Source organism: Palaemon carinicauda, chromosome 1, assembly GCF_036898095.1.
Source record: "Palaemon carinicauda isolate YSFRI2023 chromosome 1, ASM3689809v2, whole genome shotgun sequence".
NCBI classification, from domain to species: domain Eukaryota; kingdom Metazoa; phylum Arthropoda; class Malacostraca; order Decapoda; family Palaemonidae; genus Palaemon; species Palaemon carinicauda.
Window position 1 is genome coordinate 137,018,230 of NC_090725.1, and position 14,988 is coordinate 137,033,217.

The 14,988-nt window shown below is 39.8% G+C and overlaps 1 protein-coding gene across 5 annotated transcripts in view; it reads right to left on the reverse strand.

The window, feature by feature from the left end:
* Positions 1 to 10,350: 10,350 nt before the first annotated feature.
* Positions 10,351 to 14,988, reverse strand: part of LOC137652043 (protein mono-ADP-ribosyltransferase PARP12-like) — a 101,773-nt gene continuing 97,135 nt past the window's right edge. For 4 of the 5 annotated variants that reach the window (XM_068385284.1, XM_068385268.1, XM_068385258.1 and 1 more), the window contains 2 exons: positions 11,086 to 11,232; positions 10,351 to 10,953 (listed from right to left, as the gene is read on the reverse strand). In XM_068385284.1, coding sequence (XP_068241385.1) covers positions 10,707 to 10,953; positions 11,086 to 11,232 — 394 coding nt within the window. In that variant the 3' untranslated portion in view covers positions 10,351 to 10,706. The remainder of the gene's footprint in view (positions 10,954 to 11,085; positions 11,233 to 14,988) is intronic. The other variant, XM_068385263.1, reaches the window with a different exon arrangement.

Here is a 14,988-nt window from a genome sequence, read left to right on the forward strand (position 1 = left end):
GTAAAAGGGTTAAGGATACTCGTACCAGGAGTTAGAATTCTGGAGACCTATGGTTAATTCTTTGGGAGTATCACTGTAGCAAATACCCCTTAGAAAGCTACCTAAAGGAACCTTCCATCAGGACGGCATGGCTATCTCACCCAAAAATAGATTTTTCGCTTTGCTCAAAATGCGTTATATGAACCGACAAATCATTACATACACAAAATAAAGGAAATGAAAAAAAGAAATAAGAAAAATACTCATCAATAACTGAGCAATATTATTTCTCCTTTTAAATAAAAGCATAAGTAATGATGTTCTATTTTCAACCCATGATTAGCAATTACATCTAACAGAACTTAAATCCTCAACAGAGACAATTGAAATTTTATAAATACAGAATAACAACATTGAAAACATACATATAACCATTGTTAACAACAAAATGAGTATCAATATAGAGTAACGAAATTTGAATGAATTTCAACATAAACATGAAAACAACAGAAACGTCTCAGTATGATAAATGATATACCCGTGATATGCTTAGAACAAAAACAAAAATGAAAACAAAACTTAATACATCTTTTCACAAAACACCTGGAATGAACATTTACAAATTAAACCTAATTTTATGACCTCAATCGCATTGTGGCAGACACCTTCATTTCATGGAACTCTCGTGCACAAAGGACAGCACCGGCACTGGCTTGTGCCTCTTCCTCGCTTTCCTCCCCTATGTAGCCTGGTAGCCTGGGGTAAGGGGGTACCGGCTTATTCAAATGCCACATCAAGTTATCCTCTTGGACTGGGCACATATGCGAAAGGTGATACTCGCCTTTGACCCCAGTCCGTATGTGTTGGATGACCGCCGTATCGGTTTTAATTTCTTTTACACGATACGGTCCAACATATGAGGCTTCCAGTTTATGCTTTCTCGGTTGCATCCACCCAGTGGTTTGGGTTGTCCCCCACAAGATAATTTAGAATATTTGTCACCTCTCGGTTATAGGACTCGACGAGCCCATTTGCTGATGGCCGATAAGAGGCGATAGTGAAATGATCTATTTTCATGATCTTGGTTACCCCTTTGCACACTTCATTCACAAACTCTCTGCCATTGTCACTTATCAAGGTATGTTGACATCCGAAACTCACTATGAAGGAACACAACGCCTTCGCAACCGAAACTGCGGTTTTGTTCACCATTGCATACTTGTGTGTGAAGCGTGTGAATGCATCTACAAACACACACACGTACTTAAACTGCCCTTCACCGTGGGGGAATGAACCCAGGACGTCCATATGCTTTCTATTAAACTTAACAGGCACTACTGACTATGTTCTGGCCTTCGGAATCACATGGTTGTGGTTCCGCATAGTGTTACACACATGGCACTTCTTAATAAACCTAACAATGTCTTTCTTCATCCCTAACCAAAAAAATTACTCTCTGGCCCTTCTCAGGGACCTCTCTATACCTACATGCCCAGCGTAAGGACTTACGTGAATTACATGGATAGCTTTCTCTATCAAAGAGGATATCCTCTTCGATGAAGAACACATCCCTTCGCATGTGCAAGAAATCCTGGAACTTGCTACTCGCATCCCTCGCACAATCCTTGACCTGTTTTGTCGATCCAAGCTTCGGATTTTTGTCCCGCAATAAGCTCACCCACACTCCAGCCACACAAATCAACCACACACTCGTTCACGGGGCATTCTCTCCGAGTTCCCCCCGCGGAACTCCCAGCATACACATTCTCCGGACGGCCCTCGTCCTCTCTCTCTCTCTCTCTCTCTCTCTCTCTCTCTCTCTCTCTCTCTCTCTCTCTCTCTCTCTCTCTCTCTCTCTCTCACTGAATTGTCAAGAGACTTCCTGTTTTCTATGTGCTTCTCCCACAGGTGTATTTGAACCTGAACCCCCCCCCCCCCGATGATTTTCCTTCCGCTTTACAGACCTAGTTGTTACTGCCGCTATGGCGGTCCTGGAGAGAACATCTGCTACTTTATTTGACTTCCCTGCAATATGCTCGAAATTCACAATAGCAAACTCTAATAACCACTCAATCCACCGAGCTTGCCGAGTATTTAACTCCCCTTTTTTTAACACGTCCCGCAACGGCCGATGATCCGTATTTATTTTAACTTTATGCTCGAGCAAAAAGTAGCGGTGTCTCTCTAGCATCCATAGAATTGCCAATGCCTCTCTATCGAAGGTACTGTATCTAACCTCTGGTCCCTTTAAAGCTCATGAAGCAAAACAAATAGGCCTCTCATTCCCTTCATTAGCAACTTGAGAAATGATTCCGCCGATCGCGATCTGACTCGCGTCGGTCGTTACCAAAAACGGCCTGTCGAACCTTGGATAAGCCAACAGTTCGTCGCTCGTGAGTGCATTCTTTAATGTCTGAAAAACAGCTTTCTCTCTTTCTCCCCACTGAAATTCGGGCTGCTTCCTCAATGAATCTAGCAGTCGTGCATAGTGACCAAAGTTCTGTATAAACTTACGGTAATAGCCAGCGAGCCCGAGAAAACTGGCTACTTCCTTAGCGTTTTTTGGCTCTGGAAATTCTCTGATTGCAGCTACTTTATCGGCACAAGGCTTTAGGCCTTTGTGTGTTACTATGTGCCCCAAAAATTCTACTTCTCGTTGAAAAAATTTACAGTTGTCTAAATTGATCTTCATCCCCTGACGTCTCAAGGCTTCTAACTCTTGTGTAAGATTTTTTTCATGCTCGTCTGCCGTAGTCCCAATTACAATTATATCATCCAAGTAGACAAAGACACTATGCCCTATTAATGGAGCCAATACGGACATCATCATCATGAGAAAATTGGGCAGGAGCATTCTTCAATCCGAAAGGAAGATAATTATATTCTAACAATTGATCATTTGCTATAAAGGCCGTTTTCTCTTTACTTTCGTCATTTAAGGGAATTTGGTGATACCCGGACTTTAAATCTAACGTTGAAAAAAACCTGCTTTCCCTGACACCAAGTAACAGTTCCTCGATAAAGGGCAACGAGTATGCGTTATCCTTGGTAACAGCATTTATCCTCCTATAATCTACACATAATCGAAGAGAACCATCTTTCTGACGAACCATCACAATTGGAGAGGCCCAGGGGGACTCGCATTCTTGAATCGTACCTTTCTCTTTTAATTTATTAATTTCTCTTTCAATTGCCTCTACATGACAGATGGGATTCCTGTTAGGTTTGGCCCAAATTGGGGGGTGACTGCTAGTCTCGATGTTGAATGGAAACTTAGTAATTCCCCCAGGGGGTTCATCTCCAACTGCAATTACGTCTGCAAAATTCCCTACAATATTTCCTACTCTTTTGTGATAATTAATTGGGGTCGCTCCAACAGAGCTTTCTTGGCCTGTCCCCACCAGGACCTTGACCATGGAAAGACAAGGCCGCCAGTGTTCGTTCGGCCGTCACAAGCGAACATAACTCGAGGTCGCAGACTGAATTTTGACCTTTCCTTCGGTGATGGTGGTGATTCTCGGAGACATAAAATCCTTCCACTTTTGATGTGGTTTTACGTACACTAGGTCACCTTCGCGCATTTCCGGTGCGGGTGCCACTGATAGGGAGTAAAGGGTGGAGGGGGGATTGATTCACCTGTCTCCGGCCCGGCAGGAACCGCCCCTGCTATCCCCTTAGCAGTAAGGGCGACCCTAACTCGAGGTCGAGTATTCCCCATAACGGGTATCTCTGTCTCTTCTTCTGGTCCCACTTTCCACCTCGCTTCTAGCCCCTCCCCATCAGGGCCCCTTATGGTCCTTTGCTTCTCCTTGATGAAATAAATGCCAAGGATAATGGGAATATCCCCCATATTTAATGTCGGGATGACGTAGAAGGCATGGGTCACTTCTCGACCCTGAAGGTTCAGTCGTTGTCAGGTAATACGTCGGGTATTCAGTTTGTGACCACCAGCCGTGTTCAACACCAGGCACTCCTTCGACGTTTGGATGGCATCCGTCGCTAAATGTTCTTCCATAAGGGATACGCTGGCCCTGAAATCTAGCAGAGCGCGTTGCACACGATCCCAACTCTACTCTAAGATTGGGTACCGCATTCCTACTCTCATGTGTGGGCGCGGCGGTGAGAGGCGGCTGCTCATCCTCCCGAACCCCCTCAGGCACTCCCGGGGAAGGCGCGCTCGCTGACCACGGGGTATACCTTACTGCTGCCTGCGGCACTGACTGGCCTTCTCCGATGTTGGGCTGGGGCGTGCCGATTGACTCCTTGGCACTTCTGTCCCTAGTCCTGGCGGTTCTGAAGGACGGCTCGAAGGACCCTTGGTCCCCTTCCTGTGTCGTTTTCCCCTTCCTCTTGTTGGTGCAGGGGAGGCGTGGTCTCTTGTGACAATGCCGTTTTTTGGACAGCTGTTCAGAAGATGGTCTTTGGAATGGCATCCAAAACACCGACGCTGATCGTCGGAGGGGCATACAACCGGGAGGTGCCCCCTTCCCCCACAGTTCCAACAAATAAAATCCACCACATTTCCACTTCTCGGACCTCTGCCTCTTCTCGGACCTCTGCCTTTTGGGAGGCTGTCAAAACCGGTTGGGTGCCAGGCTCCCTCGATGTTTGGGTTGGAGCTATCATGTATGGCGGCAAATGGTTTGCCCCTCCCCCTGCCAATTGTTCTCTGTATACTGTCAGCATTGCTTGTACAGTAGGAATGACATTGTACAAGGACTTCCCTGGAATTTGTAAGGCGGCCGTAACTGACTAGGGGAGTGCTTCCATCATTTTCTGTTTGCAATACCTTTCTCGCCACTCCGGATTCTTTTTAGCCTTCCGGAGCGATATTGTTCAAATCTGCAGATATCCGTTCGACGAAATACGAAAGTGATTCTCCTGCCCGCAAGGTCGGCTGGTACTTCTGCCATAGGGTCGTCGTCTCAGTTTCAGAGAGGGCAAACCGTTTCAGAAGTTTGTTCTTGTAGGACTCCCAGTCCATTGGCCGATCCCTCCATCCTACTATCTTGGAAGCTGCTGCTCCGGTTATCTTCTGGTTGGTCAGTATAATCCGATGTCTGTCGGACCATCCTGCAGCAGCATACTCGACGAGCCCCAAGAAGGCTTCAATCAAAAAGTATCCCTCAGCATGGTGGGAATTGTTGAACTCGACAATCAGAGTCGTTGGTACCAGAATATCACGCGCTAACACTGGTTCTATCAAAGGAGGTCCCGCGTCAATTCCCGAGCAGGTTGAGGTTGTAATATAACTTCCACTGTTCCGACCTGGCTGTATGTCTCTACGTAATTCCTCTAGTTCACGCATCATTCTTTGTATGAATAATGGTTTGCCCGTTTCCAAATTCTTTTCCCCAAGTACCGTGTCTACAATAGCTAAGGGATTCGTTTAGCTCCTTTCTCCCTCACCTCCACTCGACGTTGAACTTCTCGTGTTAACCATTTTCACTATTATCTTTTGTTTCCACCTTTTCAATAATCGCACTTTTGCTAAAATTACTTTGCACAGACGTTAATCTATAATGACGACCCCACACACACCATTTAATATGACCCGGTCTGATTGGGGTTCAATCAATTTAGGAAAACACGAATAGAGGACGGTTTCATGCACACAGACTATATTCTCTTGAGTTTACAAGGGCGCCCTTAATTATGATTACGTTACATTAATAAGAAAACGCCCTCAGAAAATTGGTACTCTGCTCGGCACACATGTTGGCACCTGCCCTTCCTTAGCTTTACACCCTATGGGGCTACAAGGAAGACTGCCTCTCCTATGTGTCCCATTTCAACAAGAGCCCATACACTGATGTCTCTGCCTGATTATGATTGGTTGTTTGACCCGAAAGTCTCATAACAACCACGCTAACCCCATAACGGACTTTGAGTGCCAAACCACATCCTAACCGTCACTCTTCTCACAAAGAGAAAAATCTGTTGACACTTACCACGATCAGTTCATATATATATATATATATATATATATATACATATATATATATATATATATATATATATATATATATATATATATATATACATATACATATATATATATATATATATATATATATATATATATATGAATATATATATATATATATATATATATATATATACATACATATATATATATATACATATATATATATATATATATATATATATATATATATATATATATATATATATATATACATATATATATATATACATATATATATATACATATATATATATATATATATATATATATATATATATATATATATATATAATGTGTGTGTAAACTGTATTTATAAATATATGATTATATATGTAAATACAGTACAGTGGTACCTCTACATACGAATTTAATCCGTTCCAGAACCAACTTCAGATGTAGAAAATGTTCGGATGTCGAAACGAATTTTCCCATAAGAATACACTGAAATAGGATTAATCCGTGGTTGAGCCCAAAAACCTATGATAACTTCTTAATAAACTACTACACATAATTTCCCATGAGAATAATGCACACTAAATTAGATAATAGACATGTAAAAAAGAAGAATTAGCAAAAAATGATAAATAAGAAACGGGTTTTTAGCGTCACTTTACCTTAGAAACTCCAGTGCAGGTGTTGTTGGTCTTGCTACGCAGAGAGGAGACGGACGGGCGGCGAGGAGGTAGAGAGGTTAACTACGATAAACGTACACTACCGTAACTTATTCTAACTTACACTAAGTGAACTTTAACATAACTTAGCTTATTTTTTTTTTTTTTTTATATTTTATATTTTTTTTTACATTTTCTTTTTTTCTTTTTGATGATTAATTTTAATCACTTTCACTCTCTACACTAAAAATATATTGAATTTCTTTCGCTTCACTCTTTGCAGTTTTCTTTGTTTCACTTTCTTCCGCTTCACTCTTTGTCGTTTTCTTCTAATCACTTACATCCTCTTCATCACGAGTTCGCTTCGTAGTTTTTTAAAGAAATTATCGATAGATAGTTGCTTGGTACGGCTTTTCAGAATGTTTCGAAAGTGAGTTAGGCAAACATCATCGAACTGCGAAACTACACGACAAATCTGCAATTTTTTTGGGTGGTATTTGTTGATGAAGTCGACCACGTCTTGATATTTTCCTAACACCTCTTTTATATGCGCCGAACCTAACACATGTTCTACCTCCTCGGTCCCTTCCTCGTCATCACTCATGTGCTCAGACATAGCATGGAGTTCCTTGAGCTCCTCTGTGGTAAGTTCATCGTGATGTTCGGAGATGAGTTCCGTAACGTCATCTGCGTCGACCTCCAGACCCATGGACTTGCCAAGGGAGACGATTTCCTCTACGTCTTCCGCTGCACCCACCACGGGATCAGGTTCGGGGTCAAAACCTTCGAAATCTCGGGAAGAAACTGCATCAGGCCACAGCTTCTTCCAGGCAGAATTGAGGGTCCGTCGAGTTAATCCCACCCAAGCCTGAGCTATAATCTTCAAGCAGTGCACGATGTTGAAGTGGCTCCTCCAAAATTCACGCAAAGTTAAGTTGGTGCTTTGCGTGACATTAAAGCACTGCTTAAATAAGTGCTTGGTGCACAGCTTCTTAAAATTAGAGATGACTTGCTGGTCCATGGGCTGGAGGATAGAGGTGGTATTCGTTGGAAGATACAGCACCTTTATGAACTTAAATTCATCGAAGATATCATCTTCAAGTCTGGGTGCATTGTTAAGACATAGCAGGTACTTTAAAGGCAATTTCTGTTCATGAAGATACTTCTTCACAGAAGGGCCGAAAACTTGGTTAACCCATTACACAAAGAACTGCCTAGTGACCCAGTCCTTCGAGTTGGATCGCCAGAAAACATGAAGCTGGTCCTTATCGACGTTGTGTGCCTTAAAGGCCCTAGGGTTCTCAGAATGGTAAACCAGTAAGGGCTTGACTTTTAAAGTCCCTGCTAGCATTGGCACATAGGGCAAGAGTCAACCGATCCTTCATTGGCTTATGCCCAGGCAATTTCTTCTCTTCGGCGGTGATGTAGGTTCGACTGGGCATCTTCTTCCAAAACAGCCCGGTTTCATCACAATTAAACACTTGCTGCTCTACGTAGCCTTCTTCCAGCACGATCCTTTCGAAGTTCTTGACAAAGTCAGCTGCACCCTTTGTGTCCGCACTAGCAGCCTCTCCGTGGCGCACAACTGAATGAATCCCGGACCGTTTCTTAAATTTCTCAAACCAGCTCGAGATGCCTTGAAATCATCTGAGGAAGGTTCGGTTGAACTCTCCCCAGCATCACCCCCAGAGCTCTCCTCCTTCAAGTCCGTAAAGATGGCGTGCGCCTTCTCGCAGATGACGGTTTCGGTGATGGTGTCGCCAACGATCTCTCTGTCCTTGATCCACACTAGCAGAAGTCGTTCCATCTCTTCTATGATAGGGCTACGGCGTTTTGAAATAATTGTGATCCCCTTAGAAGGTTTTACTGCTTTAATAGCTTCCTTCTGTTTAAGGATTGTCGAGATCGTCCACATATTACGGCCATACTGTTTAGCAAGTTCACTCACGCGGACGCCACGCTCATGTTTTTCAATAATTTCCTGCTTTACGTCGAAAGAAAGCATTTCCTTCTTCCTTTTCTCACCACTACCATTACCAAAACTAAGCCTTTTAAGACCCATACTTTACGTAAATTACCGTAAAAGGGTGCACGTAAAAAATCACGATTAAAACACAGTTAACAGCAGAACGCACAGGGCACAACCGCAAGAAGCCGACGAGAACAGAGGACTGACCCGAGCCGCGCTAATTGAGGGTCCCTCCGAGGTCGAAGTGCTGCCTTCTATCGGCGGAAATAAAAAACACTTCAGGCGCTATGAGCACCGATTACGCGTACGAGTATTGTTTACTTCGGGTGTCGAAAAAAAAATTCGGGTGTAGAGTAGGAACGTGTTCGAATTGTACTTCGCATGTCGAAAAATTCGGATACAACCGGTACGACGAAAATTGCTGACTTCGTGTGTCGAAATAAAATTACGGTGTAGAGTAAAAAATTTGCTCGAATTTTACTTCGGATGTTGGAAAATTCGGATGTAGATACGTTCGGATGTAGAGGTTCCACTGTATATATATGCCATGGCAGATACTCAACACGCGAACCAATACTGTAATAAAACCTTATTGGAACTAAAGAAATTTTTCGAGAGAGAAATCTTAAAGTATTATTATTATTATTATTATTATTATTATTATTATTATTATTTTATTTTTATTATTATTATTACTTATTTCTTGGCCTTTTTTTCTGATAAGAAGTTTGATATCATTAAAACATCCCAGAAATCTCTCAAATACTTTCCAACATCTTAACTACCAAACACTGCAGTGCAAGGTTATATCTTTGTAAACACTGTCCAACTTTTCACGGAAAGCTCGAAACTACCTGTGCGTATGAGGAGTGGGTAAAAAAGAAAATTTACTACTTTTGTAACCGTAGTCATCACCTTGTTGAAATCTGAGCTAGTGATCTTGACACAAATTTTCTAGATGAACTATGCAATGCAGTTTTATAATTTTATCTCCAACCATCTTAGTAATACCCTTGTTATTTCCTACCATAATAGGACCACCATATGTTGTACTTGCAAAAATCTTTCCCGTCTACCCCTCTTTTCTCAAAATGGTCAGTGGATGCCTTCAGATGTGTTCTCCCTTGGTGGTGTCATACATAGATTCAAGACTATACCTGGCAAAAACAGCCAAGAGGGGAATACCATAGAAATCCATTCTTTCTTCCAGGGCCTCACTGAACACAGGTGTACTTGTTAAAGCAACAGTTTGCTGCTGAGTTTCGTTTGATAGATAGATTGATTGATAGATATAAAGATAGAGAGATATGATAATTTGAATTATAGTGTACAGCTCTCTCTCTCTCTCTCTCTCTCTCTCTCTCTCTCTCTCTCTCTCTCTCTCTCTCTCTCTCTCTCTCTCTTTCTCTCTCTCTCTCTCTCTCTCTCTCTCTCAGTATTTTTTAGGGTTTTTCTTTGCTCCTTGGAATCAAACGCTGTGCCATAGACAAGCACTCCACGTGCCAACGCGTGCTGTAGGTTGCCGACCCCTGCTCTATTGCTTATGGTCTTTTATGAAATTTTTTTTATTTTTAATTGCATATAAAAATAAGAAAACCCTGACTGCTCAGGAACATAATGGCTACACATAATAAACATACATTTGACAATTTTTGCAAGGCTTGGCCAAAATCGAAATGAAGGTATATACTTTGTACAGGAATTTTACATATCCCAAAGCCATTTCTCGGCTTAGTATTTTATTGGGGATTTTCAGTAAGCCCTTGGGCGATGTACGATACATCTTAACTTAAGGATAGTAAAGAAATTTTTTTTCTTCAATGTATATTGTATAATAGAACATATTTACTCGTAAAGTAAATTACATGAAATAGATGCTCAAAATCACAATATGTAAGGTATACATAGCCTTGTTAATAAAAGGCAACATATCTTTTGTAAATTGATTACTAAAATATTAGTATCGGTTCATGTATGGCCCTCCACACCAAAGAAACTATACCTATTGCCTCCCTCCTTTCTACCCCATAAAATAATATCACATACAATAAATGTAGGTCATGCAAAAATAACATTATAATAGGTTTCCAAACTGATCACTGAACTCTTTAGGTAAGTCTGCTTATGTTAATACAAAGTTTCAGTTCTGACATTGAAATTATTGAGGAGTCTTTAACTGTATAACATAACATGGATAATACTCATTTTTCTCAAATTTAACGAAAAAGTTTGGGGCATTTGTGTCATCTACTGCTGTATCATAATAACAATTTCTTGATGAATCAAACGGTGGACGTTTAAAAGAAATCTCGCCTTTTACAATATTACCAATTATAACAAGGGCTAAAATCAGGTAATGATGACCGTCATTGTCCTTTATGCATGATTTGGAAGCTACAGCAGCACTGGAAAGTAAAGTTAATAAAGTTACTTGATTTACATGCACCTTAGCAGGTGTTAAGATTTTACAAAGATTTATGAGATTTTCAGGAGGAAACTATATTAACTGATATGTACAGTGGCATATTTTTCCTTACCTGTGGGAAAAATAGGTTCCAAGCCCGTATTCTTTGTTACAAGATTCTCTTCTTCGCCAGTCTATGTTTTCCTTGCAGATGCTGTCTAGCTCCTCCAGATTCATGCCATAGAAAAGTTTATTTACAAGGAGTTGATCTTCACATTCCCTGTGAGAAAAGAAATGATACAAATATAAAGACTGTCGAGTGAGAGATAATTGGTCTTTTGGGTTACTGTACTGTACATTTCAAACTGGGTTTATTGTGCTTTTTCTTATTAATTTTTTGAACCCTGTAAGATGTATACTCCGTCCAGCAGCGAAATATGTAATAAACATGTGGTAATAGAAGTGTTTTAAAGTATTCATGACAAGTCTCCTAGATGTAGATTGTTGACATTCTTGGTGTTAGCGAGTGTTTTAGTTGTTGATAATGGCTCAAGAATGCATAGAAACGACAGTGAGATGAGAAAAGGGACGAACATGGGCATGTGTGGGGTGGGGGTGGCCTAAGTCTTGCAATGGTGTCAACAGTGTCCTATTGTAATGCAAGTGTCTTTCCTTCCCCTTGAGTATATCCAACGTCTTTTCTTATTTTGGCAGAAACTTTCAAGCTGTATTTTTTAATATCTGCTCTGTAATTTAAGTATCAAGTTAAAATGCCAAAGGGTGTTTCTGGTACCGCACCTAAGGGCAAAATTGGGGCAAGGCTTTTCAATATTTGGTGATAATACCAGCAATGTTTGATGGAAGCCAGTAAGAGTAGTGGTAGAGAGAAAGAATTGCCTGTAAAAGTATGATTTTTTGCATATGTTAAAAACATATGAAGGACTTAAAATTATCCCCCACAAAATTAGGCAGCATTTTGAAGGGCAAAAGGGATAGCGATCATAGTAATAATTCAATAAAGGAACAAGTGTCAGTTAAATGAGAAAAGAGTGAGAACAAATTGGAAGGTTGTATATGAGACAGCGACGAAGATAAGATGTTGATAAGGATAGTGATATTCAAGGCGCTTAAGAATCTAGAGAGCTTGATGTAGGATTACGATGATGTCGAGGACATGCAAACTGTGATACAGTGAACCCTCGTTTATCGCGGTAGATAGGTTCCAGTCGCGGCCGCGATAGGTGAAAATCCGCGAAGTAGTGACACCATATTTACCTATTTATTCAACATGTATATTCAGACTTTTAAAACCTTCCCTTGTACGTAGTACTGTTAACAAACTACCCTTTAATGTACAGAACACTTAATGCATGTACTACAGTACCCTAAACTAAAACAGGCACAAATATTAAAGGTGATTTTATATCATGCATTTCCTAAACATGCTAAAAAGCACGATAAAAAATGGCAACCAATGTTTTGTTTACATTTATCTCTGATCATAATGTAGAAACAAACTGGAGGTAGAGCTTTGCTTATTACCCAGACATATTTCCCATACTTTTCCCTTAGAACTACATCACATCTTCCTACTTTAGATATATAGATATATATATATATATATATATATATATATATATATATATGTGTGTATATATATATATATATATATATATATATATATATATATATATATGTGTGTGTGTGTGTGTATATATATATATATATATATATATATATATATATATATATATATATATATATATATATATATATGTATACACATATACATACCTACATATATACATAAATACATGCATACATATATATATATATATATATATATATATATTACTGTATATATATGGGCTATGGAAAAAATCCGCGAAGTGGTGAATCCGCGATGGTCGAACCGCGAAGTAGCGAGGGTTCACTGTAAATGATGCTTTGACTCTTTCATTGATGAAGATAGACTGATAATTTGGAAAGTGACAATATTGGAAAGTGACAATATAGGAGTGATGGTGAGGGATTGGTTTATCAAAACTTCATTTGCCAACAGGTAATCGCACAATCTCGGGTAACATGGGCAGCTGAGGGTGATATCCTTTGTCTTCATTCTCGGTCCCCCAGTATACCCGAACCTAGCATCCAGGATAAGGAGGAGTAATCCAAAGACCCAACCGTACCACCTATGATCCATTCACTGCCATCCCGGTATGGCGGTGTCTATTCAAACAGTTAATCTATTTTTTCTTGTACATCCCATGTAAGAAATTGGCGACGACGCCAGTTGCATAAGGGATGAAATAGAGAAGAGATCAGCATATTTTTGGGGTGCTTGTAATGTCATGAAATTACCAAGCATTTGGACTTAGTAATGTTGACTCATGTCAAATAAAGATTCATTTTCTAATATAGATTTTGATAATCCTGAGATTGATATTAATCCTGGCTTGGAAAAGAAAAAAAGAAATGCTCTTAAGTCTTTTGGATGAGTACAAGGACGTGTCGTCAGAAGTACTAGGTCCTTGAAAGATTATCACAGTAGATGTTGTTGTTATTATAATTATTTATTATTATTATTATTATTATTATTAGCCAAGCTACAACCCTTGTTGAAAAAACAGGATGCTATAAGCGTAAGTGCCCCAACAAGGAAAAATAGCTCAGTGAGGAAAGGAAATAAATAAGCTATATGAAAAAACAATAAGAAATTAAAATAAAATATTTCAAGAACAGTAACAATATTAAAAAGACTTATTTAAAAAACAGTAACATTAAAACAGATCTTTCATTTATAAACAATAAAAACATTTACTGCAAGTTTGAACTTTTAAAGCAATACTGATTCAACCGATAGATTAGAGAGATCATTCCACAACTTGATAATAGATGGAATAAAACTTCTAGAATACTGTTCATAAGATTGAGATTAAATCTGATATTCTGTTCAGAAAGAAAATTCTCCCTTTGCCTATTCATTTGAAAGAAAAGGCAGATACTTAAGAATAATTGGGGAAAGTAAGTCTTGAGTTTTCAAACTCAATAGCTCTTGTTTAAATGTTTGATGGTTCATGCAGATTAACATGGGAATTTAGAGTCTTAAACTCTCTAAGTAAATTTGATGCAGAACCCATGCCATCTCTGGGTGAAGACCTTTAACTAAATTTGATGCAGAGCCCATGCTATTTCTGGGTGAAAACCATTAATTAAATTTGATGCAGAACCCATGACATCGCTGGGTGAAAACCTTTTAACTAAATTTGATGCAGAACCCATGCCATCTCTGGGTGAAAGTCTTTTAACTAAATTTGATGCAGAACCCATGATAGCGCTGGGTGAAAACCTTTTAACTAAATTTGATGCAGAACCCATGCCATCTCTGGGTGAAAGTCTTTTAACTAAATTTGATGCAGAACCCATGAAATCACTAGGTGAAGACCTTTAACTAAATTTGATGCAGAACCCATGCCATTTCTGGGTGGAAACCTTTAACTATATTTGATGCAGAACCCATGCCATCGCTGGGTGGAATCCTTTAACTAAATTTGATGCTAAACCCATGCCATCTCTGGCTGAAAGCCTTTTTACTAAATTTTATGCTGAACCCTTGCCGTTGCTGGGTGAAGGCCTTTAATTGAATTTGATGCAGAACCCATGACATCGCTGGGTGAAAACCTTTAACTAAATTTGATGCTGAACCCGTACCATCGCTGGGTGAAAACCTTTAACTAAATTTGATGCAGAACCCATGCCATCGGTGGGTGAAAGCCTTTTAACTAAATTTGATGCGGAACCCATGCCATCACTGGGTGAAGATCTTTTACTAAATTTGATGCAGAACCCATGCCATCTCTGGGTGAAGACCTTTAACTAAATTTGATGCAGAACCCATGCTATTTTTGGGTGAAAACCATCAAATAATTTGATACAGAACCCATGCCATCTTTGGGTGAAAATCTTTAACTAAATTTGATGCAGAACCCATGCCATTTCTGGGTGAAAACCTTTAACTAAATTCGATGCAGAACCC